The 27,267-nt window shown below is 38.8% G+C and overlaps 1 protein-coding gene across 5 annotated transcripts in view; it reads right to left on the minus strand.

Moving 5' to 3' along the window:
• The window catches only part of F5 (coagulation factor V (proaccelerin, labile factor)), a 36,893-nt gene that overhangs the window by 6,846 nt on the left and 2,780 nt on the right, over positions 1-27,267 (minus strand). Inside the window, exons 2-20 of one of the 5 annotated variants that reach the window (XM_010567401.1) lie at positions 26,885-26,937; positions 26,022-26,207; positions 22,864-22,955; positions 21,362-21,484; positions 19,943-20,155; positions 17,853-17,996; positions 16,911-17,132; positions 15,975-16,140; positions 14,041-14,218; positions 12,908-13,010; positions 12,313-12,524; positions 11,698-11,848; positions 11,076-11,288; positions 7,324-9,268; positions 5,245-5,410; positions 3,841-4,077; positions 3,138-3,348; positions 1,940-2,119; positions 212-328 (exon numbers count right to left, since the gene is read on the minus strand). In XM_010567401.1, the coding sequence (XP_010565703.1) occupies positions 212-328; positions 1,940-2,119; positions 3,138-3,348; positions 3,841-4,077; positions 5,245-5,410; positions 7,324-9,268; positions 11,076-11,288; positions 11,698-11,848; positions 12,313-12,524; positions 12,908-13,010; positions 14,041-14,218; positions 15,975-16,140; positions 16,911-17,132; positions 17,853-17,996; positions 19,943-20,155; positions 21,362-21,484; positions 22,864-22,955; positions 26,022-26,182 (4,834 nt within the window). In that variant the 5' untranslated portion in view covers positions 26,183-26,207; positions 26,885-26,937. Of the gene's footprint in view, positions 1-211; positions 329-1,939; positions 2,120-3,137; positions 3,349-3,840; positions 4,078-5,244; positions 5,411-7,323; positions 9,269-11,075; positions 11,289-11,697; positions 11,849-12,312; positions 12,525-12,907; positions 13,011-14,040; positions 14,219-15,974; positions 16,141-16,828; positions 16,886-16,910; positions 17,133-17,852; positions 17,997-19,942; positions 20,156-21,361; positions 21,485-22,863; positions 22,956-26,021; positions 26,208-26,884; positions 27,003-27,267 lie in introns of those variants that run through there. The other 4 variants (XM_010567402.1, XM_010567403.1, XM_010567405.1 and 1 more) reach the window with 4 other exon arrangements.

Consider the following 27,267-nt stretch of genomic DNA (forward strand, 5'->3'; position numbering starts at 1 on the left):
TAAATAATTCAAAGCTATTATGCTAGAGGTTAAACATTTTTTCTTCTATAATAAGTTTACAGTAACCACTTCACCCCCTCCTTGAAAGCCCAGAGAATCTGCTTTGGGTTTTTGCAGAACAATCTCCCAAATTTATTTTTAGTGATCCTGAAAGGGTGGAGATGACTTTACAGCTTGACACCCCCAGCCACAAAACACCTTAGTTCGGTACCTTTCTCTATAACCAAATAGGATGCCTGCATTCCTGCTTGCTGATATTCCGCCACTTCAGTGTCTAAAAGCCACCAGCCAGGTCTCTGTGGTTTCATTTCAATTGTTCTAAATGAGCCTTGGAAAAAAACAGAGAAGTGTATCAGCAACATTAGCATTATAAGGTTGATGTTAGCGAGGTTGCATGTTAAACCAAAGATCATCCTATCAGAAAAATTAAATAACCTGCTACACATTACAGAGAGCAATACTACCACCATCTCAATTGTTTTTTTCTTAGCAAGCGTCAGCTGGACACCAAGATTGGAGTTAAGTGACCAGGTCAAAACCTAACCTTTGCTCCTGCTGCAAAGTACAAAACCTTGGATGCCTGTTTGTAACAGCAGATATCTGCACATTAAGTACAGTGCTGAGCCATCTAATGAACAATGCTATTAAGTTTATTACATAATGTAGGGATGTTAATTCTGTGGTGCTGATGATTACCCCCACTGCCCCAGGGTGTTATTCAAGTAATGTAAAGAATGGATGTAAAGAAGCCAAGAGTAGATGTAGGAGAATCAGATGTATGGACTCTGCCCTCACTTTCTGCCTGCCCCAGGAGGGCCAAGGATTGAGCAGGAAGCAGATACGGTTTAGGCTGTTTGCCTCACTTTTTGCTGCACTTCATTGCTTTTCTTATATTCCTAGTTAGTGCAGAAATGATAATTCTGGTTCCCATTTAAACAAAAACATACATAGATATCAGAGAAAAACATCACCTTAAAAAGCTTAAATAGTGATTAAACCACCTAATGTTCACTAAAACTCATACTGTTCCAAGCCAATCCCATTATTTTCATCTCCTGGTTTCCCGCTTTTTTGTGTGTTGGTGGTGGTTGTTTTTTTTTTTTTGAACACTTGTAGCTGGCAATACAGTCTTCATAAGTCCTGTTATTGCACACGCACACTGCTGACAGTGATGGGCAAAGGAGCATATCCTGTGGCCTAATGAATGCTTTCAGCCTATTTCCTTTCTTCCTGGACATAATTTCTGGCCACATTTCTTCTGTATCACACTCATCTTGACATTATAAAAATAGACCCTCATTATATTCAGCCAGATAGCAATAGCCTTTCCCAGCAAACATCAGTGAGTGGTATTGAAGCCTGGGGACACATGAAGAGGATGGCTGCGCTATTATATGTTTGTCACTTGACAAGGAATTGGTGGCTGACACTATCCTACTGACTTCCTTTTTCCAATACTGACCTTTACTGCTGAGCACCTTCCAAAGACAAGCCCAGCACTATGACCTACTTTGCAGATAGGAAGAGAGAGATGCAATAAAGGAGAGAAACCCCCACATGCTCACATATCTGGTGAGTGGCAAGGAGCGTGCAAAACGGAAGGTAGTGCTGCAGACCGTACTGCTAGTCATTTTCCATATATACCCGTTCTCGTCTGAGAGGAAGACATTTGTTCAAGCACTTAAGTTTCGTCTGTAACTTTACTCATATTTCCAGTTTTAAAGGACAGCAACATTATCTTTATTTCACCCCTCCCACAGTGTTAAGTGAGGTGCAAAGGGATGATTTTCCTTCTGACCATCATAGGCAAATGAACTGTTAGTGCTCTCAAACTCTTTCTTACTGTGCCCAAAGCCAACTTCTGTTCACCTTTACATTGGTATGATGATGACAGACTGCAACAATCACCCCTTAGAACTTACTCTACTCTTCTACTTACCTGGAAGGAGTGTGTATGTACCAAGCTGATGGTTTGGCTCTCCTTGTTCTATGAAGGTCTGTCCATGAAAATGAACAACGTTAATGTCTTTTGGCCCACCCATATTCAGCAAATGCCATCGGACCAGTTCACCTTCATACATCCTCAAGCCTTGCAAATTGTAGGTAATCCCATTAATGGCTGAAAAAAAATATACTGTTAGTAAGGAAAACCGCTCACAAAACAGGTCTCAAAGTGCTAGAATGTAGTTATTAAACTCAGTAAAATATTTAATGAAGTAATGCATCTGGGAAAACCACCACTTTTTCCAATTCGAAGTGCTACACACTTTATAGTCTATGTACATCAATTCAGGAAATCCAGGGACCTCACAAGAGGATTTAAGCACAGTTTGCCTGCAACATGTGGCAGCCAGGAGAACAAGAAGGTGTAAGAGATTAAATGTCTGATGGGAACACCAGGCCTAAAAGAAAGGACAGCTACCCAAAACATGTTCTGCAGCTTACATTTCCACAGCCATACAATCACAACTGACATCTTTGATTAATAACTGATTTTATAGACCACATTTTCAAAAGCCAGATTCCATTTCTCAACATGCCTTTTTAAAACATGATTACTTACAGCACACAAGCATCAGATTTTCAAGGACAGAAACATAGTTTTGTTACTGACCATTATTTCAAAGAGAAAAGGGTTACCTTTGAACAGTCAGCCAGTTATTTAACTCTACGTGACTAAAATCTCTGTATCCACAGAGAGGTATATGAAGGGCTGCCCTACAGCTGCTTTGAATTTCTCAGTAGAACTAGTTAATTTGTCAAATAATTATGGTATTTTTACATTTCTTGCAAAAAGTTTTCAAGGTATTAGCTTTTTACTGAAAAGAGGGTTTTTTTGGTTTTCTTTCTTTTTAAATATGGGGGTTAGATGTATGCGAGTGTGAGAAAGAAGTTTTCTGTTGAAAGTTTCAGTCTAATATGTCCTTTCTTCATTTTAATAACAAATTTCCAGTCAATGCTAATCTTTACATATAAAACTATGACTATTATGAGTACAATGGAGAACAAAAAAACCGTTCACATAATCAGCGCGTGGGATTTATGCATGTTCAAAGGCACTGTGAGCTGAGATACCTCCCCCAACACCTTTTCCTCCGCCCCAATAAACCAAATACTTGGCAAAATGAAATAAGTACCATAGAATTTGTTGCACTGCTGCATTTCTTGGGTCTTCTCAGTACAAGGCCTTCTAGAACGTTTGTCAAAGTACCAGCTTTTTTCTTCATCAAAGACCATAAAAAGCAAGAAAAAGTCACGGGTCGATGTTCTGCTATTGTTTGAGTTTCTGAAGGTTCCTTTTTGACAGATCAGTATTGGCCCAATCAAACCAGAGTGAATATCTTTCTCCTAGAAGGTAATAAACTCATATTAGATGTAAGAGTGTATTTCCCAAAAGATGTCAAAAAACCATAGCATTCTGTGGAAATGCATCAGGCCCTAAAAATTTAAAGCAGAGGCCAGCATTGCTGTTGCCCTGTATCTTTACTTTCCCTTGCTCAGTCTACCAGAGTGTTCTCCAATTTGAATTCTTCAACAGCTAATATCCTCTTTTAACTGAGTGTAAGAGATTAAATGTCAGATGGGAACATCGGGCCCAAAAGAAAGGACAGCTATCCAAAACATGTTTGGCAGCTTACATCTCTACAGCCATACAAAAAACATCATTTGGAGATACTCAAAACCCGACCAGACATAGTCTTGGACAACCTACTCTACCTGACCCTGCTTGAGTTGTGGGGGGTGCACTAGATGATCTCTAGTAATCCCCTTCCAACATAAATGTTTCTGTGATTGTGATCAATCCCAGCAACACTACTACTTCTATTTTGATTTCCTTACCAGATTTAAATCGGAGTAGTAGATCCAGGACCGACAAGCTGCTCCTGACCGCACAGGTCCCGATCGCCTGTTTGCATACCATACGTATATATAGCTGTTATTTGGCTGAACTTTATCATCTTCCTTAAACCAAGCAGGAGATTCATCATCATAAATGCTTCCCTCAGAGGACTTTTCATAGAAGAGTCCATGAGCATGGAGGGAATATGGTCTGGATGCCAAATTTTTAAAAAGAACCTAGGGGAAAAAAAAAAAAAAAAAAAAAAAAAAGAAATAGATTCTGTTTGGCAAATTCAGGCCTAAACTGAAGTCTCACATAATACATTCCCATGACCTCAAATCAGGGTCAAGATTTGTATAATAATTACATGCTATGTTGTGCACAGCAAAGCTGGCAGGCAGGATAGCTTTTGACATCTCCATTGTCTTCCACTGAGTCTAGGTTCCTAGGACTTTTACTGCTGCCCTTCACACCCAGATATGCTTAGTTACAGCAAGCAGCGAGACAGGGAGTTTCTACCTCTTATGCTTTGCTGCACAGCTGCACTAAAGAAGGGCACAAAACAGTAATACTAGACCTGTGTATGTATCACTCTCACTGAAAGCAGTGCTCCTCACTTGTCCCAGAGAAGCATGAGGATAGGGAGATTACATATTTACCTCTCCTTAGAGAATGACGCTCCCAAGCTAAAATAGCCTCTTTCTTCTCTTACTCCTGTTTTTAAATGTAGCTTAATGTGTTCCTGTTGCACACAACTCCTACTGAAATAAGCAGAAAGATCTACTCTCCGCATCTAAGTCCACCCCTGTGTGTTGGAAGACTGGATGAAGAAGCATGAGAGAAGGGAAAGTCTACAGCAACGTGCTTCCTAATGCAAATATACTACTGTATCACCAGGGATTCAGTTCCTCTCCATCCTTGTTGTTTGTATTATAACTAACCAAGCCATTTACAGGAAAAGTTTTCAGAGGAAAATACACTTTTTGGACAAATATATACATTCATCTTGAATACAAATTTACTAATTTCTTTTTAAAAAATTAAGAAGCTCCCTTTACATATAAAAAACAATATTTTCAGTGCAATCTGGGTTTAAAAAACTTAATATTTTTAATGTTAAAATTAAATCTCATTTTACATTAGACTGATAAGCCAGTATTTAATGTTGGGAAACATAAGAAAGAAAAGCAGAAGTGAATTTACTGTGGATAGGAGAGAAAAAGGATGTGTTTCAAAGAAACACATCACTGTGCTTGTGTGTCCACACTGCAGTTTCTAGCTTTGAAAACCGTTTCCCCATCATGATCTTTTAAAAGTCTGTGGTATTTTTAGACCTATTCTACATCACACTAAGATTGCCACAAGAATCTTATCCTGCACACATATTCAAAACATTGACCTACTAGGATAACATCGTCCACTTCAGCCCGGATAACTGGCCCCAAGATGCCAAGGTGTTCTTTATATTCATCTTCATCCTGAAGAGTTGTAAAGGTACTGTCTGTATAGCTTTGGAAAATCACCTTATATGTGCTGCCATCTTTACAGGTTTTGTCATTCATCATTGTACTGAAAGGAAACACCCAATTAAAAACGTACACAGTGAATCAGAAATAATAGCTTTGATGAAATCTGAGAACTCATACAGCAGGAACATTTTAGACTATAAAAAATAAACACAGAAATACGTGTCAGATGATTCTGAAAATCATGACTTGCAATGTTTAAGCAATTCTAGTTCTAGAGTTGTATAAGAGATCCTTCAAAGATTTGGTCAGGTATCACTGAAAAACTCCAACTAGTCTCCGAAAACCTACCTGAGCTCTGTTTTCCTTTTTTACCATTAGCTTTAAAAATCTGAATTGGAGCTTAGCTCAGAGTGTAGTGAGCCTACCACCTACGCCCTACTGTCTCACAGATGTACCTTCTCTGGAAAGCTAACAGAAACACATTTTACATTTGACTATATCTGCATTTTGCAACACAGAGCTGGTAAGAAAAAAAACCAAACAACTTTTAGGCATTCAAACCATTCTTCAGATCTTAAATAGAAGCACCAAAATGCTATTATTCCGATAAAACAGTATTATTCCCTATAAACTTTGCCTCATTTCCAATTCTGCAAAAAACCAGAAACTTAACCAAAGTCATCTAGTAGGAGGAAACGCTGGTTTTCAGCTCTTCAACACACTGAGACAGTTTGTGCCGTGGGCTCTGTTAATTTCACTGGAACTATGCACCTCACACCAGCTGAGGATGAACCTCACTGGGGAGATCTATACAGAGCTCTGAGCATAAGGATTTCTTTATTTTGCAAGTGCAGAAAGAAACCGCCTGTGGTTTCTGCCATTTTTGCAAGTACCATGTATACAGACTGAGATAAGGCAGGAGTAAGCCTGGAGAATACTGAAAAAGTAGGGGGAAAAATATCAATCAAATAAAATGGAAATTCAATTTCAGAAATAATATATGTTTGGAGCTGAATTTTGTACAGTGAAAATCTTCTTGCTCCTTTTTTTTGCTGCTTTGGATAAAAACTTGAAGTTGTGGCAGTTTTGGTCTTGTTCATTGCAAGAGCCACAAAGTTCAGCTTCTTGATGAAAAGTAACTAGGAATTCTACACATTGTAGGGTAGGCACTGATCCTAATTTGTATGAATGAACATAATGAATTTTTAGTACAGTTTCTCTCAAGTCACGTATACTCTTTACTGTGGCATAGTGGCCAGTCTTCCCTGTCAAAATGTAAGAAAACCCCTCAACATTAGGGTTTGTGATCCAGTCACCTTCTGATTTTTCTAAACAGTAGGAACAAAAATGCAGTAATTCATGCAGCTTTATTTTTAGTTTAAGGTAGTCACCAGTGTGGCTAATGACTTTGCATCTTTCATATATTTTTTCAGTACCACAGCCTTGTGAAGCTGGAAAGTGCTATTATCCCATTTTACAATAGACAACTGAGACACCAGAACCACTTCTTGCTAGTGCTAGAAACTGTGATTTCATCCTGCCTATAAGCACATCCTGTCTATATTAGATCAGTCAGTCCATTAAATGCCTTGAAAGACTTTGTACAAGAAGGTCTCTATCCTATCTCTACTACAGAATCCAAGAACTCAAGGAGGAAGTAAAAGAGGTCATTCAAGTATAACAAAACTAACTGGAAGTTTCCCTCTTGACCTCTTACAGTGGGTTTTTCAACTTCTGTTTTAAAGAATGTTTCTAGTGAGTCTACAAAAGGGGGTTAAGAGAAAAAAAAAAAAAAGTTCTTAGTTGTGTTGTTCTTGATTATAGTAATCTCTCTCAATGACTTTCTAGGGGGGCCCCGGCCTCCCATGGAAAATTCTTAGGGTTCTACAACTGAAATGTTGGAAATCACATTGCACATTACAGATGCTCTTAAATTTATCAGCATGTGAATCAACATTCTTCTAATATATATCAGGATGACGTGCAAAATGAAAGCAAATGATTTAGCCAAACCTTTTTTTATATCCTGCATAGTTCCAGCAGACCTCTTTAGCTGCAATATAGTATCTCCTCTCATTCCCTCTGCTACGCAGGTAATGTTCAGCAATGTTTTCTGGGTTGCGTTGTTCATGGATATTCACTTTGGGGTCTGTCATGTATGGGTCATCAAAGGTCACATAATGGTATTCGTATTCACCACCTGATGTTTCCTCACCGTAAGATCCTTCCACAACATACTCGTAGTCTCCATTTTCTTGGGGAAGTCCAATCGTGATCGATGGCTTAAGCTGCCGTGGGGTGAGCGTGTAATTTAGTGACTCTCCATGCTTGGCTCTACTCAGATCAACTGTATGGTTGGCCTCAGTGGGTGCCCCTGTGGTGTTAGTGCAGCATGGCAGTGTCGTGTGGTTGGTCTCACCTGGAAACAACGTACGGCCAAACCCTGCCATAGAACTGGTGATTTTTGGGGGCTTTTTAGTCCTTGGGCTTAGCAAGTGAGTCATTTTTGGATATTCTTTTTTCTTCCTTCGGATCTTGATGAAGGTTCCAGATGTACTCAAAGTATCATTCTTGTTCCTCCCCCTTCCTTTCAGAGTTGGGTGCATGTGGCTCCCTTTCTGGTTTTCTCCCATTAGATGTGAGAACCCTTGATACTTCTTCATAGGCTTCTTATTTATGAATGCTGTACCATTTCTGCTACGATGATTTAACTTACTACTAACAGATTTATCTAAATTTGCCTCTAATCCCAGAGTCCCCTTTGCAGACACCAAATTCCATTCCTCATTTGTCATTTTCGATGAATATTTCCCAGCCCTGGGCAATGATGCTTCTAGTAAGTTCTTCACTAGCGCTGGGCTGGAATTAGGGGTTATATCGCCTAATGTATGATCTGAAGAAAAAGCGTCTGCTTGTTTATCTTTGGATAGCTTGGGTTCAGAGAGGCTGGATGCATTAGACCCATCTTCTACAATGAGGTCCAAAGCAAGTGTCAAGTTAACTGTGTGCATGGCATTTTCCATCATGGTTTCCTCCTCTTCCAGTTCATCATCATCATCATCATCATTTGGACGCTGGCCAGTTCCCACCATGTCTATATCGGTTGTGTTCTCTGCATGATGCACAGAATGAGGTGCACTTGTCTTGTCAGAAAATGAGACATTTTTATTTCGTACATGATTTAGAAGGGCACTCATCTTTTGGATGGAGTAAAACTTAATGGCCAGTGAGTTTCGCCTTTTCCTTCTACTGTTAATGCTAGAATTTCCTCTTCCTGTGCTTTCCTCCTGATGCTTTCCTGAAAAAAATTTACTGTCCTTTCCACCAGTTGGAAGCTCTTCTGCAATATTCATTTGGCCTTCCCCACTGGTTAGCAAGTGTGCACCTGCAGACACGTTACCATGATCTATTTCATAATTGCTTTGGCTTCTATTCTCAAATAACAAGTCAGCCTTTCTATCACTTATGCTAGCTAAAAATAAGTCCTCTTCTGCTGTGACTGATGTGTGATTTGACTGGAATGTTTCAGCCTCAACTGGGGGAAGAGGAGTGATACGAGTTTCTAAGAACTTAGAGGTGTTTGTGGATTCAGTACTATTTATAGCTGTCAGACCTGAGCCAGCTGCCACCTCAGAACCCATGGCATCAGTGCCTTCATACTGTTCCCAGGCCAGTGCTGTAAGGTTTTGTTTTTCTTCATCGCCTGTTGCGTTCCTTGAGCTTCGGATGGAGTAAAAAGAAGCCAGGTAATCCTGATAATCCGAATCCTCCTTATCTCCTTCTTCTTCTTGCACTTCTTCAACTGAGGTGGAAACAGCCTTTTTATCAGTCTTGGTGTAACTGAAATCCACAACATCAAATGTGTAATCTTCCTCATAGTCACATCTGGCATCTCTGAATCTCAGCCTCATGCCGTAACTCATCTCTGGGGTACCCCAGGATGCTAAAAGCCAAGTACCTGCAATTGACATAAAAGTGTTTTTCTAATATGCAGTAGTTACAGGAGTGGACATTGCCTACCAGGGCAAGTTGCTAGGTTTGTTTCTACAGCACCTGCTACAGCAGAGTGCTAATCCTCATCTGGGACTTCCATGAGGTCTCATTGCAATGAAAAATAATTAATAAATGTAAACAAATAATAGCACATATAAATAAATACATCTAAGAGCTGGAGCTCTTCTCCACAGATTAAGCTGTACCTAGGACCTGAGTCTAAACATAACCCATGAAAGAGATAGATATGAAAAAGAAAGAAAGAAACAAACAATATAAAGGAACCTACGTTTAGGTCTGGATCTAAGATCGGGATCTTTTGAGATAAAAGTTTTAATTTTCTCCTGTCCTTAGTGTTCTATAGATTGCCACACAGATGGAGCATGTTCTGAGGCAATGTTGACAAACATCTGACAAACATAGTATTTTAAAAGCTTTTGAATGCATAAAGGATGATCTTTAAAAGAATAAAGTAATTTAAATTTCCAATCTGCACATAAAACATTAAGCTGCCAATCCAAGGCATCTTAGATTAACTTAAAGGTTTTAATAATTCCTCCAAAACCTAGTCAGAAGATAAGCTCTCCATTTGAAACTAGGATCTGCAGAGAACAAAATACAATCTGCTTCCCTACACAGCATCAAATCAAGTTCTTTGCTTGTCACAGCTTGCTTTTGGAACCAGCAGAAATTACAAAATAGACAGAATTAACAGAGCTTGAGAAAACCAGCCCTTTTTATTAAAAAGGTTCCATACAATTTTTCTGTATTTATCAGAGTTTGAAGTGACCTGCATAGCTTTCCTTATTTCTAACAGCAGCAAATTTACAAAAGAAAACATGCCCTAGATGGGAAGAACAGATCCCATACCAAAAAATCAAGCAAAAGTACAACTTCATTACTGGGGAGGTTTCCATAAAGTCTGATCGAGTTTAATGATTCCCTAGTCTTGAACAATAAAAAACACTTAACATACAATACGTTTTTAACTGACAAGGTCTTGATGCTGTGCGATCACTGAAAACAAGCTTTGAGGACATGAAGAATTTGTTATTTAAATAGATAAAAATACAAAAAATCCGGTATTTTAAATAGGGTAAGGATACCTAAACCTTGTGGGATTTTAGGATGATCACTAAACACTCACAGCCTTCAATGAGGAAGAATTTCTGTCCTTTTGCAGGTAATTCTGTAAGTGTGGACTACATGGGTTCTAGCATCACCTTTTCAAGATATGGTATTAATCCTAGTTAGACACTAAGATGTATACCGATGGACTAGTGATCTGATTCAGTCAGGCAGACTTTACTGCTGCTAAATGACCAAAAGCCTAAGGTGAGGTGTAGCCACTTTGTCCAATAACAACTAGCATAATTTGACAGTCTTGGCCCATATTAGCTAACTCAGGATGGACAAGTATGTGGCAGAGTTGGGAATCATACAGAGGAGTTGATACTGGATTGTTTCCAAGGCCAATCTTGGAATTGCCTTAAAATGATCATTACTAACCACGATACTAATTGTGAAGTGAAAAAAAAAAACCAACAAAAAACCACAAAAAGAGCCTCAGTATAGTATATAATTATGCTACATGCTAATTCTGTGTAGCCAACAAAACTCCATACACATCAGTTGCACGGGGGAATGACTGAACATTTTCTAGCACTGTGTTTATCTGAAAAGCTTTGTTTCCTACCTAGGTAAGTCCTTATAGACTGGAGATTAAAAAATGTCTTAAAAGAGCTGTCAAATACTATAATTTTACCACTTACCAACATTGTCCATTTCCACTGTGACCGATTCTCCACTCATTGGGAAAAGGTTCAACACATCTTCGTATTTGCCTTGATACAGAAAAGAGTGCCCAGAAAGGCGAACAGAGACAATCTCATCGTGAGTGCCAACACTGGAGAAGTGCCACTGAACCACATTATCTTGGCAAAATCCAAGTATTTCACTGCTGTCAGACACATAGCCGTTTATTGCTAAAAGGAAAGCAAAATAAAAGTGGTCTCAATATTTTCAGAGTAAGACTTTTAAAACCTCCTCTTCTTTGATGTCAGTCCACTGAACTGGACTCACATTTGCACCTGGAAAGAGACTGGCACAGGGCTGAAACCACAAGAGCCCTGATGGAGATTTCAGCTCTGGAAATAGTATCCCTAAGGCAGCAGGGTGCTGTGTTAAAGTTAAATAACCCTTGCCTTTGCTTCAGGGTCCAGAGCCAGCCTGGCCCCTAAAATAGCGCATATTTCTGTACCATGCTACTTGGCATGGTTAGAAGTTCACTGCCTCTACAGAATTCCCTGGTTGCACTGTATCTGAGAACAAGCAATCACTGAATGCTCAAGTTTGCATAAGCTTTCACAACATTCAGCTTCGTATCCCACTCACTGTGCATTATGTTTGAGTTATAGAACTTGGGATCATCTCTTTTAACACTGGCAGGGTTGCTGCAGTAGTCCTTGATGTTTTCCTCTATGTACCAGCTCTTATTTTCATCGAACACAGCAAACATTGCCTGCTGCTCCCCATCTGCCTTTTTCTGAAAGACAATCAACACAGCAGTTACATTTTTTGAACAGAGACATATATTAAGGACTCAATCCTACTATCTTTCTTTCTTACTACGTAAGCAATATAAGCTTCACCAGAGTTGTGGTAAGGGTGATCCAAGGGCTAAGAAAAAGGGAGTAGGGGGTCAAGACTTCAAGCTGACAATCCTACTACTGCAACCAGCCTGTGGTGGAGCACTGAGCAAGCCACTAGCACTGCCGATAAGCAGATGGTATATGACTGGGCTCTCTGTAAAAGGACAAGCCTCCTGGTTTGACCTGAGCACAAGCTTTAGACATTTTTTTTCTCCCGAGCGATGCTCAAGTCTTTGCTGAGCAAGATTTCAACAGACAGCAAAGAGGACCACTCTCCCAGAGCAAAATCAAATTCACTGTAGATCAAATAATATTATTTGAACAAAATCTATCTCTGAAAGGTTGCTAAACATGTTACCTGCACACCCTTCTGTGTCAATGCTTCACTTTTACAAATCAGAAGTGGGCCAATCAGTCCAGAGGCTATATCTCTCTCAATATCTACAGCACTATGATATAGCCTTGTAATACATTGTGCATCCTGTGTAGTGGGTTGGTCCATTTTAGCAATTTTCCATTCGTAAGTGTATGTCTTCCCTGGTTCAATTCCTCTACTCTGGGTGCCATTGCCTAAGGAAAAATAAAGGAGAACAGTAATGATACGAACTTAGAGCCAGATCTTTATATAACATCAGGCTGCACCTTTTAATGAAACTAGTGCAGTTATGCCATTTCAAGCTACCTCTGAGATAAATGAAGTTCAACATGGACTTTTGTGTCTCTAAAATCACAAACAAGAACAGAAAACTAAGACACCAAAAAAGGGTATTTGTCTATGCTTTGCAGACAATACCTTGGGTTTTCTGTAAGGCAACACAACAGGTCAGCAGAGGCAGAGCACAGACTTGAGATGTCCCAGTCATGCACATTCCTAGCCACAGCATCTCCTTCAAAGCAATGAAACGCTCCACAACAGTTAGTGGTACACAAAATGTAATTCACAAATTTCTTACTTGTGGGATCCAGAGGATAATCAACTCCTTCTGCATTCTTTGAAAGTGTCACTCCGTGGAAGTAAATGCTGTAGGGTCGACTGGCCTTATTTTTGAATACAATCTATATGGATAGGCAAATGAAAAAAAATTAATTTAGTATTCGGGAAATCCTTGTCTGAATACATAACAAAGTTTCAACTACAGCAGAATTTGCCTGATTTCAGCCCAGGAAGGCAAAGGGATGTCTTAAATATTGTCTGATAATACAAACCCACAGTCTTAAATGCTGCTGGTGCCCTGTTGCTGGGCTTTGTAGAGCCCACTGAGTGAAGTTCAGCTTCTTATACCTGGTCTCTGGAAAATTTAGAAAGAACACTTGTTCTTCCAGCTACCAGGCACACACTACCTCAGGGAATACGAAGTTACTGACTAAAGTTCTTAAGAACCTTCAATATGGGAGAAAACAAATTTAAACAGATTTAAAAATTTGTCCCAGATTCCAACACTCAAATGGGATATGGGAGGAAAAGGCAAAATGTCCTGCCTATTCTTGATGAAACCAGAAAAAAAGAAGAAACATGCTAAACTCAAATTCAGAGTCACAAAGTCATGGTGGCAATTTAAGGTCATGAAACTTTGTGATGCATCATCAAGTGACAACAGAAAGACAAGTGGATGTGACAGCAGCACAGGCTTGTAATGCAGATGCTTTGTAGTTTCATTTCATTACTCCGTGAAAGAACATTTAACTATGAAAACTGAGTACCATTTTCTAAAACAGCCACAAAAGATAACATAAGGAATGAGGGGCTCATGAAGTTTGGCCTCACATCCAAATCCCCCCAGAAGTCCAGCTGGGTGTAGCTTTTTTCCATTTTGGACCAGTGTCAACATATAAATATATTTTACAAAGAGTGCGAATGAAGTATGTTTATGTTGTAAAATAAAGCACAATCATGGAAACTATAGAGGGAATGCTGAAAAATTTAAGGTAAACACTGTCACTTGTGATCATACCTTTTAATAGGGCCAATTTATAACATTAGCTATATTTTTTGACCAAAAAACCAAATCAAACTAGCTCTTTTGTATCTCTGCCCAACCAAAAATTACGCTACAGTATAAATAATCTCTGAATTTATGTTACTTACTTTCACTTTGTCATTGAGTTGAGCTCTGATAACAGGGCCCAAGATTCCAGTTTCCTTGGGACGAGGATTTTCCAGACGTTTAGTGAAGCTGGCATCAGTATATTGCCTAAAAATAGCCTTTTTATACTTTTTACCTATGAGGTTTGAGAAGTTGTCCAAATGCTGCGCTTTATAGTGTCTTAAAAATAAAGGAAAAGACAAACAATCAACAAAACTTGAATAGTGACATCTATTAGAATACAGAATTAGTACTCAAGCAACTGGTAGAAACCTCACTGCTTGAAAAAAAAAATCCAAACCCTAAACTAACCTAATGTTCTTCACCCCAAATTCTAACCTAAATTAGGTAAGAAGAAGCTTGGAATGTTTTTTGTGTTTTAGTATCACATATGACCAATTAGTATCAGAGGTTATATTTAATTTAATAGGGTATACATGCAAGAAAGAAACAAACTGAAGCAGCAGCTACATTTTCAAGGTAAGATAGCAGAAATCACTGTTCTCCTTTTACAAAGGCATAGCTGAGCATAGAAAAAATAAACAATTTGCTTACAGTAGCAAAAGACTCTAGGTAAAACAGGAACATATAATCTTAATCCCAGTCAGCACCATATAATAAGTACTGTACACTCAGGTTTAAAAACATTAGAATTGTTAATGCTGAGAGCAAAACTAGGATAAATACTGGGAAGTAACAGAGTAACATGTTTGTCCTGGTCACTTGTGCTTCAAAAAAAGGTTACTGAACAGGGATAAACCCTAATTTTGAACAAAGGAGGAAGAAATCAGAGCACTGAGGTGGTTAAGTAATGCCATGTAACTAGCAGGGAAAGATATAAAAGTTTCCTCCATGGAGTCCAAGAGCAAATAAGAAGAGAAGCAAATCATACCAAAGTAGGAGGAATACTTGAAGAGTTATGTGAACACTATATTCTAAGGAGGTATATGAAACTATAACCCCATACAGGGTAAGGAATTTGTCTTGTTCTGCTTAAATCCTTAAAGGTTCTTATGAACATCAGCTTGTAAAGTCACCAGTACTCTAGCAGTGGGGAATGGACAGTTTGCAAATTTAACCTCACAGTGCACTGGCAGCATTGTGTACTATGACCTCAAGTATGTTATAGAATTCCTTGTATTTACCTTAGGTTGAACAAAATAGCCCAATATGCTTACTTATTATGACTTCTACTACACCTACACTGGTGCCATAGACAGACCTCTCTCCCATTCCCTAAACATGTTATCGTACTGAACTTTTAAAAACTTCTGTTCTCCAGAAATATTCCCTCCCTTTCCCTTCCTCTTAAGGACTGTTTATTTCAGCAGAATTCATATTGAAAAGTAATTTAGAAAATAGGCTTGTATGCTACTTAGGGCATTTCCTAATTCATCTTCATATTTTGGGCTCCCTGTTAGAGGCAAAAAAAGAAGGTGTCTACTTTTGGGCTCCTCAGCAAAGAAAGTCATTGACACACAGTGAAGAGCCACCATAGTGATTAGGGACCTAGAGCACATGACATAGAAGCAAAATCTCAGTTTATGCAGTCGTGCGAAGACACAGCTAAGGGAACATCTTATTTTAATCTTCAACTGTCAAATGGGAGATTATAGAGAAAACAGAACCAGACTCTCCTCAGAGTAGCATAGCGAAGAGATGAGACACAACAGACACAAGGTGCAACATGAGAAAGTCTGATTAGATATAAGGAAAACCTTTTTCACCATGAGGTTGCAAAGGTACCCAGAGAAATTGAGGAGTCTCCATTCTTGGAGAAAATGAAAACTCAACTGGATAGGGCCCTCTGCAACTGGATCCAATTTTGCCATTGGATCCAACTTTGCTGTTGGATCTCCAGAGGTCCTCTCCAACCTGAATTATTCTATGATTTCATATTAACATTCCATATAATGTTGACGAAGTATTATTTTACTTATCAAGGCTGTCTGGAATAGTCGGGGCATAATCCCAAGTAACTTCTTCTGCAGCAATGAAATATTCCCAGCTTTTGACCATAAGACGTTCTTTATAGGAAAGACGAGTCTTCTTCACCTCTTTGTCCCCACAGTCTCTTATAGTGAGGTAACCGTGCATTCCAGCTAATTAAGAAGAAACAGTACCATAGTGATTTTCCATTTTATGAACCTTACCACTTCAACTGCATTTCTTATTTCTTTAGCTAAGCCTGTCAGCAAGCTTTTGTTCATCTGATTGCCATCTTTTCAGGCTTGAAAAGGCTGCATCCTTGTAGACTGTATATATAGACTGGGAGCCTTCCAAGGAGACCATATTAATCAAACGGAATACAGAAGCTCTCTCAACTAGCCCTCTTTGAAAATACCAGCTGAACAGATAGACAGCTCTTTTTTTCCCTTATTTTTTTTTTTTTAATTTTTTTTTTTTTTCCCTCAAAACATGTCTTCCAGGTCTTGTAAGAGAGGCATTTAGCTCATTCTTTAGAACAGAATTCTGATCACTGCTGAGAGATACCCACTTTCAAATGATGAACAGCAAATATTTGCATCAGATTGAGTGACCCTTAGCTGAAAGTGCTCAGTTTCTCAGGGAACACGTGGTTCCTTACGCATTTTATAACAGTGATTATCTGAACAGCTCACAGAAACTTAGACACTAGAGTTCACTGTAGCTCTGCGATCTGCACACAGCAGTAAAGCTGCAGATAAGAATGCCTTTTAGTTCATCGTGCACTTTTCATTCCAGCAGAATGCCCTGTTCTCCAGTGGTTTCTTAGTGAAATGACAACCGTCTGAAACATAGTGACTGTACCATTGCAAAACAGTAGAAGCCATTTGAGATGTAAAGAAGAGAAGGACAACTCTACAGTTGCCTAAAATAGATGTTTCCTTGCCTTGCAGGTGCTTTTGGACAAGAGAAGATATCAGCCACCTTCCTTCCTCACTCACTGTCATGTTTACTGTGGTCGATGCTCCTCCCACCAAGTTAACAGTAGAAACTCTGCGATGTCTTTGCTCCATGGACTGGCCATTGATATGAATGGAGAAAATTTCTGGCTTGGAACTCATTCCTATCAAATGCCAGCTAATGTTGTCATACGCACAAGCCTCTAAATCTGAAAGAGAAATGGAGGTAGGGTTCAGAATACAGGCAAATCATGCAAGTTCCCTATGCACACTAGGTCTGAAGTGAATCTTTGCTCAAAATGTTAAAAAAATCTCTGACTCCTGCGATCAGTGTCTGCAACAAGAGGAAGTTTCAGAAGCTTGTAAATGGAACAGATACCAAAGTCCTATATGTCAGTGGAAAACAGGTGTTTAAATCTTATGTGCAAGTGACAGCCTGACTTATAATGTGCTGGGTAAGAAGGATGAAAAACAGTAGCCTTTTTTGGAAAGCTGATCTGTCCTTGTTTGGAAGAGATAAAAAAAAAAAAAAATTAATGGTAACTGACTTTCCACTTCCAGGAAGTTCTTCACCTAGTGTGTTCTACATGCTGCAAAACCAGCAGTTCACTTAACCACATCACTGTCTCCCCCCATCAGCTGAATAAAAAAAAAATAATCAGGTATTTCTTATATTTTTTTAAAGTTAGTAATCCATTCTTCTAGCAGAACTCTTCTTAGAAGTAATCTTTTTGTTCTTATCAGCAATACGGCATAACTTCCTTCCAGCGGCACAGTTTCTCTTCTAGAATTTAGATGCTCACAGACATGTTCTAAAAAAGGCTGTATCCCATTCTTCCACATTCCTGTTCTCTTGCATAAAAAGCAAACAAAGGCAATATTCAGTCTTCATCAATGTTAATTTCATTTCACATAAGCCTGAACAGTACCTGGTAATGTTCCATCAGTATAGCCATTAATGGTGTACTTGAGTGATGCTGATCTTTGCCAACTCTTGTTTTCATCAAACACACCAAACATCAGTACATACTCCTTGTCGAAAAGTTTCTGTGACCCATCCTCATTTAGGCTTCCTATGAAAAAGGAAACAACAGGTCTTAATTTGAGGCAGAAGTAAAGCAGTTTTCACATCAATGTAACGGCATTAATGTGTATTTAATGAGCTTTGTCTTTTCTCTAGCTAGAAACATATGCTCAAATTGTCTTGAAGGTAGTGGTCAAACCAATCCATCTCAACCTCATATCCAACTCAAGTCCACAATATATGCATGAATTTGAGAAGCCTGAGAAGGAAAGCAAGCAAGTAATTCCAAAGCACTTGTCCATATTAACTCCACCATTATGCCATAAAATGCACACATACACATGAACAGAGAGAAAGAAAACCCAAGAAAATTAGGAAAATAACAAGTCCTAGATAATACTAAAAGCACTAATTCTCAAAAATTTTCTGGAGGAACATAATTAATACTAACGCCACTCCCTTGAGGTGATATGAGTAGGTGTGTTCTGCAATTAAATGGATATCTATCAGTGAGAAGAGTGCCCTTGTAAAACCCACATTGAACCAGTTTTAAGTTTACTTTCAGGAAGGCTTCAAGGTCCAAGTCCAAGCAGTCTGCAGCCTATACAAAACATTTGATTCAAACTGCAGGGAAAAGAGGATCAAGCTAAATAACTCACAGAGCTTTCACTAAAAGAAGGGTATGTAACTAGGAAAAATTTAGGATTTAAGGGACCAGAAAGTAGTTTAAGTAGCTTACACAGTGGTACACTGTTTCAAACTTCCCTCAAATCAGTCGCATGTACCTAGCAGTTATTTACAAGTCCTACAAGACATCAGTTCATATTAGTGAAGATGGAATTCAATGACTCAAACTGCTAAAATCTCAAGTTCCCGATCACATGCAAATCAATTCTTGAAGACTTATAATCTGTTCAAATTTGGCCATATTTTCAAATGACTAGCAAAAGACACGCTGCTCTGTGATTTCAAACCCATTACAGAAGAGAAAGTGCTACAGCCTCTTGACCAGACAGCCTTTAAAAGGCATGGGTAAAAAAAAAACCAAACAAAAAAACATTTCTTGCCTTATTCTCTGGAATGGCTGAACCATTTTGAATGAAGCTTTAAAAAATATTTATTCTAAGACAGGAAATTTGAGGTCATATATATAGCAGTTAAGCAATGGAAAACACAACCAGTACAGGCAAATGTATCTATTAATAGCACACTCTGTCCACCCTATAATTACAGGATGGATCTGTGTCCTGGTTTCAGCTGGGATAGAGTTAATTTTCTTCCTAGTAGCTGATATAGTGCTGTTTTTGAGTTCAGTATGAGAAGAATGTTGATAACACTGATGTCTTCAGTTGTTGCTAAGTAATGTTTAGTCTAAAATCAAGGATTTTTCAGCTTCTGATGTCCAGCCAACAAGAAGGCTGGAGGGGCACAAGAAGTTGGGAGGGGACACAGCCAGGGCAGCTGACCCAAACTGGCCAAAGGGATATTCCATACCATGTGACATCACGTCTAGTACATAAACGGGGGGAGTGGGGCTGGGGGGATTGTCGCTCGGGGACTAACTGGGCATCGATCGGCAGGTAGTGAGCAATTGCATTGTGCATCACTTGTATATTCCAATCCTTTTATTATTAATATTGTCTTTTTATTAGTTATCATTATCATGATTAGTTTCTTCTTTTCTGTTCTATTAAACCTTTCTTATCTCAACGCACGAGTTTTACTTCTTTTCCCGATTCTCTCCCCCATCCCACTGGCTGGGGGGGGGAGCGAGTGAGCTGCTGTGTGGTGCTTAGTTGCTGGCTGGGGTTAAGCCACGACAATCTGCATGAAAAAATTTAACATCTAAAAGAAAGATGTTGAAAACCATTTACTTACACTGCATGTAAAGATGTGAAAAGGAAAATAGTATATCTTCCCTCATTATCATAAAACCTTAACTTTATTAAGAAATGAAACTATATTACCTTACAGTAGTCTTAAAGCATTCATTACCTTTCTTACAGATAAGCAGTGCTCCAATCAGACCAGAATTAAAATCCATTGCCATGTTCTCATGAGAATAATATGCATAAGTAAGACAAGGAAGGTCAGCTTCTCTTGGACCAACTTCTTCTGTTACATCCCACACATACGTGTAGACCTGGCCTGGAAGTACAGCATCATCTCGTTTCTCTGCAGATGATGTTCTGTCATCATACAGGGAGCCTGCCAAGAAAAGAGTCAGTAGGGTGGCATGAAGACAAAGAGCAATTAAAGCATCTGGAATATCCTCCTACTCATGATTCCACTCACATTGTGGAGAGTAGCATAGGGGAGAGTAGCTATTCCACAATCCTGTTTCTTATAAAGATTTCCTAGAACTGTCATCACTGCCAAAAGGTGGGGCTCTTTATCAGTCTGACTAGGGTTAGGATGGCATGAAGCTTCAGCCTCTGCTCACTGACACTCTGTGGAGGAATATCACCCACCTTGTCAAACTTTCTAATTGTCTCTCATAAAGCCATTGCGCAAACTAGCATTGCCTTGCTGCCTTAGACCTTTTGTGCACTGCATATCCAGATGGCAGTAATGGCTCATATCTATGCCTACCATATCCAACAAATCTGCAATATGATGAAGAGGAGCCAGAGAATCAAAATCCTAGATGCAAAAGGTACATTAATAAGATAGTCAAACTGAACTGCCTATCACTTCCAGCAACACATTTTGTTCAACTCCATGAGATGGGGTTGTGAAACTCTTTTTGTATTGACACAACAAACAAAGTCTTGAATAAATTTGTAAACTGCAGGTCAGAGCTCTGGCTCAGCACCCAGGGGGCATGGCAATCCAAGAAGCATGGGCAAACTCACTTTGTGCTAGTGCAGACATTTAACTGTCAAATTGGTCATGGTTTATATCTCTTTTTGCTAGTCTCATGAGGGTTCCAGGAGCTAAACACCACAAAGCTGAGCATGACATGCTGAGTATCAGAACAACATGATCAAAACTGTCAACTACCTTTACCAATAAAGGCTTGATGTACGTTATTGCAAGGGATTTGGAAAAGTTTTTTTAAGACCTGTATTTAAGAGTTTACATGTCTTGAATAGAGTATTTTGCAGTTACATGGAGGTTGGACCAGATGACTTCCAGGAGGTACCTTCCAACCACAACCACTCTGTGATTCTGTGAAACAGTCGTAGAACACAGGCAGCTGGTCAGGAGATTGTACGTGTCATATGACACTCATATTCCTAGTGTTACACTGATGAACAAGAAAGGAGCTAACAATGGGTGTAAAGTTTTAATCCAGGATCAACAGATATTTGTGTTACACATATCCTCAAACATTGGTCTGGGCCCCTCTCAATATTTCGTGCCATAGTCTACAAGTAAGTGAACAAAACATGGAGCTTTTATAGTATTTACCTTCTGCATTTTTGTTGTAAACTATGCCTTGGGGATGAATACTGACCGGCTTGTCAGCCATATTCTTAAGGTGAACTACTAAAGTATCTCCCACTTCAGCACGCAGAGTTGGTCCCAGAAGCCCTGTAGTTATTCAAGTTAAAGAGAGAGGAAAATGTGAGCAAAACAGTATGTTTAGTGAAACAATAAATTCTCTCCCTGCATTAGGGAAAGTGAGCTCTCAAAGTACAAGTTGCAAAATTAATACAGGCAGCGAATGTAATAACACTGCAATGAAGATTTACCCACAAAAAGGCATGTGGGATTTAAAACCTGCAGCTCATAGTCAGGAATGTTATAAATTGTATATCTGGCAACTAGCACTTACAAAGCACAGGAAAATGGTAGATTTAGGGAAAAAAAAGTTATTTCCAGATACAGAAAATTTTATCAAAAGGTTCACGTTGAGGTTCACTGGGAATTTCTAGGAACCCTTCACATACAATTTAATTAAACATTTTTAGGAAGGCAGACATTTTATAGTTTAAGAGTTTAGAGAAAGGCATTCAAGCACATTTCTTTGAATAGCACTCTCAATGCCAGAAGTCACAGAACAAAAAGATCTTTCAATCCCAAAATGTTATCTCAAGAAATAATCAGTTCCACGTTGCAAATTTCTTGAGGCAGCCTGCAAAAGGTTTCAAGAGGGGCTTGTATCCCTACTCCCCATGTGCAAAAATAAGCAATGGAAGAAACCTGCTAAGACAACCTTTGGCTTGTTAGTCTCTTTCCTTGTAAACTATTTTGTAAATTTCTCTGAAAAGAAAAAAGTAGTTTCAGGAAACACTGGAAAACAAACAAAACTGAAAGGAATCAGATCATAGACTAGACCTTTCAGGGCAACTTGTAAAAATTTCATACTACCAACCTCACACACATTTACTTTGAAATCTAAATCTGAACACCTAACATCTGAAGTTATCTATTCATATGAAGTGCAGACAGACTATGTAAGTACTCCGCATAAGTATCAGAACACAAGTACCATACTCATGTATAGCGTAAGTACAAGAACTTGCCTCCATCCATTTAAAGCGTCTTCAAGCAGTAACAGACACAAAGGCAAGGGAACATCTTTCGCACCCAAGCTCATAGTTTTTCTTTTCCTTTCCACTGATCTATCAGAAACATATTTAGCCTCAGGCCTTAAGCTTCTTCCACATGAATTTATAGCTGTGCTGTACAAGTCTAAATGCATATGGCAAGTCTCATCAGATGTTGAAAACAAAAGCAACGACTTTGTACCATACAATTAATTTGCAGATAGTACTGAGACCCAGCCTCTGAAAATCCAACCTCTCTATGGCCTTCTAAAGCCTAGTGCACTGTAGACACCTCATCCACTGTGCCTATTTGGTTTGTGTGCAAAACAATGGCCACAAAACCACAAGCTTTCTTAGCTTGTTACTGGCTTTATAACAAGCAACAAACAAAAATACTTGGAACATTCCCTTCCTGTTTACCTGCAAATGTATTTGCTGGCTTTTCTTTTTTAAAATCCACTTCATATTCTCTGTAACAAATTTTCTTAAACACAGGATCTGAAAGTTCCACTCTGAAACCAAAAGAGTTACAAAAAAAATTAAAACGACAAAGATTCTCAGAGATGCCATTGCTGTTTAATGGATTTCTCAGAAAATGAATCCTGGAATTACATTTAAATCACTCGCACATTTTGCTGAAGGCAAGGTACACAGTCCAACTCTTTGTAGTGTCTTCCCTTCTCCCTCTTAATCTATTGAATCTATGATGTTCCTGAGCTAGGCCATTTCATATTAGACATTCAATTACAGTACCTAGTACCATTTACCCCCAATTTTGCTGGTGATTTTTATAGGTCCTTTTGATTCTGCGATGAAGATGTCTTTGTTTTGTCCATTTAAGACACAGAAGAAGATGTCTTGACCACGTTTAACCTAGAAAGCATCTGACAAAACACAGTGAAAGAAACCTGAATTTCTCTTTACTTAGCCCCATGCTTGCACTTCTAAGACTCACCACAAGGATTCTACAACAGCATTAACAGCAAGCTCCTGTAGCAGCAATGACCTTGGAGGCAAGCACAAAACTCTTCCCTGACAACAACTAAGAATCTCACAGCAAGTCAGAAAATTGCTGAGAAACACTGCAAGTATCCGTAATCTTATTATGTAAATGAATCAGGCACCCAGTAGACCGCACAATGTTTTCTTAGAAAATATTTAGGCAAGCAGAAGGAAACCAGCACACAATACTTCTGGAATGGAAATAATGATGAGAAGAGGGCTGGAGGGATAAAAGCCTGTATTTAGTTTCACATTTATTGGTTGATTTCTTATAGTATGTATGATGACTGGATCCAACAGTAATTCCACTTGCTTTTTGTTATGCCCTTTCAGGGACATTTGATAGTGGGGAGCTGATGGTCTGCTCAAGCATAGAGAGGCTAGGCAGAAATAACAGTGAGCTTGCTTCAGTGACATCCGGGGTCCAAAAGGGGGAGATGTCTTTTTGTAGAGATCTTTTGTAAATCCCTCTGCGACACTCTCGCAACAGAAGAGGCAGGCAGAAGCAGTTCATGTTTCAATTGACTCCCCTCTCTTTAAAATCACTGATAAAATTTTGTTTCACTCTTTAAGGAGAAGAACCCGATCCATAAACTTCATTGACAAGTGCTGCCCTAATATGGCAATGTTCAACAGTATATGCACATAACACTGCGGTGCAGAAGAGGAAATTTAACAATGCCAATTGTATAGCTAGAAGGAACAAAATACTTAGCCTACTAACACTTCAGAAATTTCAGACTACGCAAGCAGGTCATAACTTTTGGGAATGGCAGCAGCAACACTGCATGCACAGATAATACCTTGTCACTTTCCTCTGAAGTGTCTTATAAATATTACTTGTACATGGTAACAAATAAATCTCTATGAAGACAACTGACACTCAGAGAAGTTAAGTGTCCTTTTCTAGTCTGTATGATTGGAAAATTAAGGAAATAGTTCAGGAAGAACCCATTTTCTTTCCAGCCTCTACTCAGTTATTTAGAACCAAAAGCGACAACCTATGATTCTTACACTGTATTTAGACATTCAGCTTCTACTGAAATCAGAGCAAGTTACATACTCAAATGCCTTTGGGATCCAAGCCATTAGCTCTTCCTTAGCGAGTATCTTTGTGTTGTTTGGTTTTTTTGGAGTGAAATTTCTATAAGCTCTACAAAGTTCATCAGACCCATTTGGGATGTGACTTGCTCTAAATACTTATGCAAGATATCTCAATAGGCACTGTGCATGAAAAACTCCTAGCTAATCACAGAGTATTTCAGCTGAGGTTTTAGGCAGTCTTGTGGGTCTCTACTGCATGAAAACAGTCTACGCACAATGTGATGTTTAATGAAACAGCAGTTGATACTTATATTGATGCATCCAGTGCAGATGAGAATGAAGTTCTAACTACTAAATTCACATGTCCAGGTCAATACTTAAATGGCATTTGGCTATCAGTCCTACATTTAAATCCTGTTTTCTTCTGTCTTGCCAGTTTGACATTATGCTTATACCAGTTATATTAAGCTTCCAAGGGGAATTTTAGAAAGCATAGAAACTTTGTTTTAATTAAGTCTTGAAAAAAGAATAGTTAGAAAGTCTAAATCTGAACTGGAAATGTCCTTTCCATAACATCCAGAAATGCAATATATATTTAAAAAAAATAATCACAAACTAAGCAAAAATAAAGAAAACAAGCCATGCACCAATATAAAAAAATGCAGTAGCATCCAAATACACCCTTCAATGTAGGGGAACAAATAATTTGTACCATTTCATGCCACTTCATGAACAAATAAAAATTGTGTATGGTGACTATAGTGAATACAGCATAAGAATGAAGCCTAATTTAAACAGAATTTTAAATTACATCCAAGTTTTGTCATCTGTAGCATTACACTTGCAGTGTTTATAATCCTAAGGATAATAGTGGTAATACAAATAAGATTTTATACGCTTGATTGGCATATGCATGTAGGCTGGCCATTCTGCAATGCTATAAAAAAAATAATTCATATTTTCACTTAATGCAGTACTACAATGCTTGACCCTACAACCTTTACTTGGCAGAACCCAGTACGACATTTCACAAAAACTACTGAACAACCAGAAACAATGTAGCTAGTTCCAAAGTTCATCTGATTTAAGTGAAAGTGATAGTATCCACATAGGAACATATTTTTTCCTTCATCAAATTCTAAAGTCTGAAAGTTTTCAAAATCTTACCAAACCATAGCTCAATTTAACATTGCTCAAAATCCATATACCTAAAATAATTACATTAAAAAAACCCAAACATCAACCCACACAGAACATGATAAAAGCAAGCCCTGGAACCTCTTTAACTGAAGTGCTCTGAAAGCATAAAAATAATTCTATCCACTAATGAAATAAATGAAAAGGAGCTTTTAATGGTTCACTGGCTCCAGTTCAGATCATGCTGTTTAAAGTCACACAAGTTCCTCTGAAGTCAAGAGATCAGGCACTAAAGTCCTCCTGGGCTCTAAAATTCCACAGGAGACAGAAAACATAAAACACTTTCAGTCACAAGAGAGGACTAGTTTCATCCTTCTTGTCCTGTACTTTGTTACCTGGACTTTTCCTCAGACTCCGGTTTGTAGGTCCAGCTAGTGATCTGAGCAGCTATATAGTGCTCCCTGACCTTCACAGCTCCCACCACATGCTTCTCTGAGTCTGGCCACCATGAACCAAGCAGAAGCAAAAGAAAAAGACGCATGCAGAGGAGTGTCATGGTACAGATGCCTGTTGATACTGCTCTGGAAGACAAGGCAGAAACCGCTGCTTTTATTGCTGTTGCTGCTTCTAACTTCCCCTCAGAAATGAAATAATTGTGATGCAAGAGGGTAACAGCATTTGCTACGCTCAGGTCATTGCTCTTCACCTCCTCCTCCCCTTGCTGACAGGGATCCAACAGAGATAAAAAAAACTGTTTAAACTACCTTCCCTCCCCTCCTCCATACCATCTTCAGTGAGACAAGCACCAAGGAGAAGCAGCTTTAGCCCCACTACAGACTGTGGTTGGGTCATTGTCTACTGAAGCAGCAGGCTATCAGAGGCAGAAAACAATTACTTACAATTACAGGATATTTGACTTGCACAGGTAGGAAGAAGGGGGGCATATTTTTTATCTTCCCAGAAAGTAGAAACCCAGCACATGGCTGGCACTGATGGAAATTTCCATTAGATGCTACATCTCCTAAGAAATCATTCCCAGTTAGAAAGCAAAATGATGAGGGATTAGGTGTGGGGACTAGAAGAGCTAAATCTAATTCAAATCTAGTACATATACTGCATACTCATAATAGTAAGTCTGTAACCTTTCCAAACATGTTGGCAGCTTCAGTTTAGTTCCTACTACGCTCTCAAGTATCTCAGGTAATGGATAACGAACTGGCTTCTCAGTGGCAGCTAACAGGTCAGCCAGAAGACTTACCCGTAGTCAGAATCCTTCTAATCTAGTCTTGATTAGGATCTGTTGACATTTATCTAAAGAGAAACGATTAAGAAAATACCTTTTGATACACTAAATACCAATGTCAACTATATCACCAAAAATGTTTCCCTGCTTTTGCCAGTGCTGAGAAGTTTGTCAAAACAAGAAAATTGTTGAGTGTGTTTCCTGTACACTGGGATTACTGGAAAAAGAAAAATCTCTACCTATATTTTTTGTGGATAGAAGATCACGACTTTTTCAATAATGTTTTGCTAATGTTTTCATGAAGAAATTACCTAAAACCCCATATCAAAATAATTCCACTCCAGATCCAGACAAAAATAAGGACAACATTTCCTCAGACTACTTCAAAAGAAAACCCA

The sequence above is a fragment of the Haliaeetus leucocephalus genome, unplaced genomic scaffold (genome assembly GCF_000737465.1).
Source record: "Haliaeetus leucocephalus isolate CR32 unplaced genomic scaffold, Haliaeetus_leucocephalus-4.0 Scaffold228, whole genome shotgun sequence".
In the NCBI taxonomy this organism is placed as follows: domain Eukaryota; kingdom Metazoa; phylum Chordata; class Aves; order Accipitriformes; family Accipitridae; genus Haliaeetus; species Haliaeetus leucocephalus.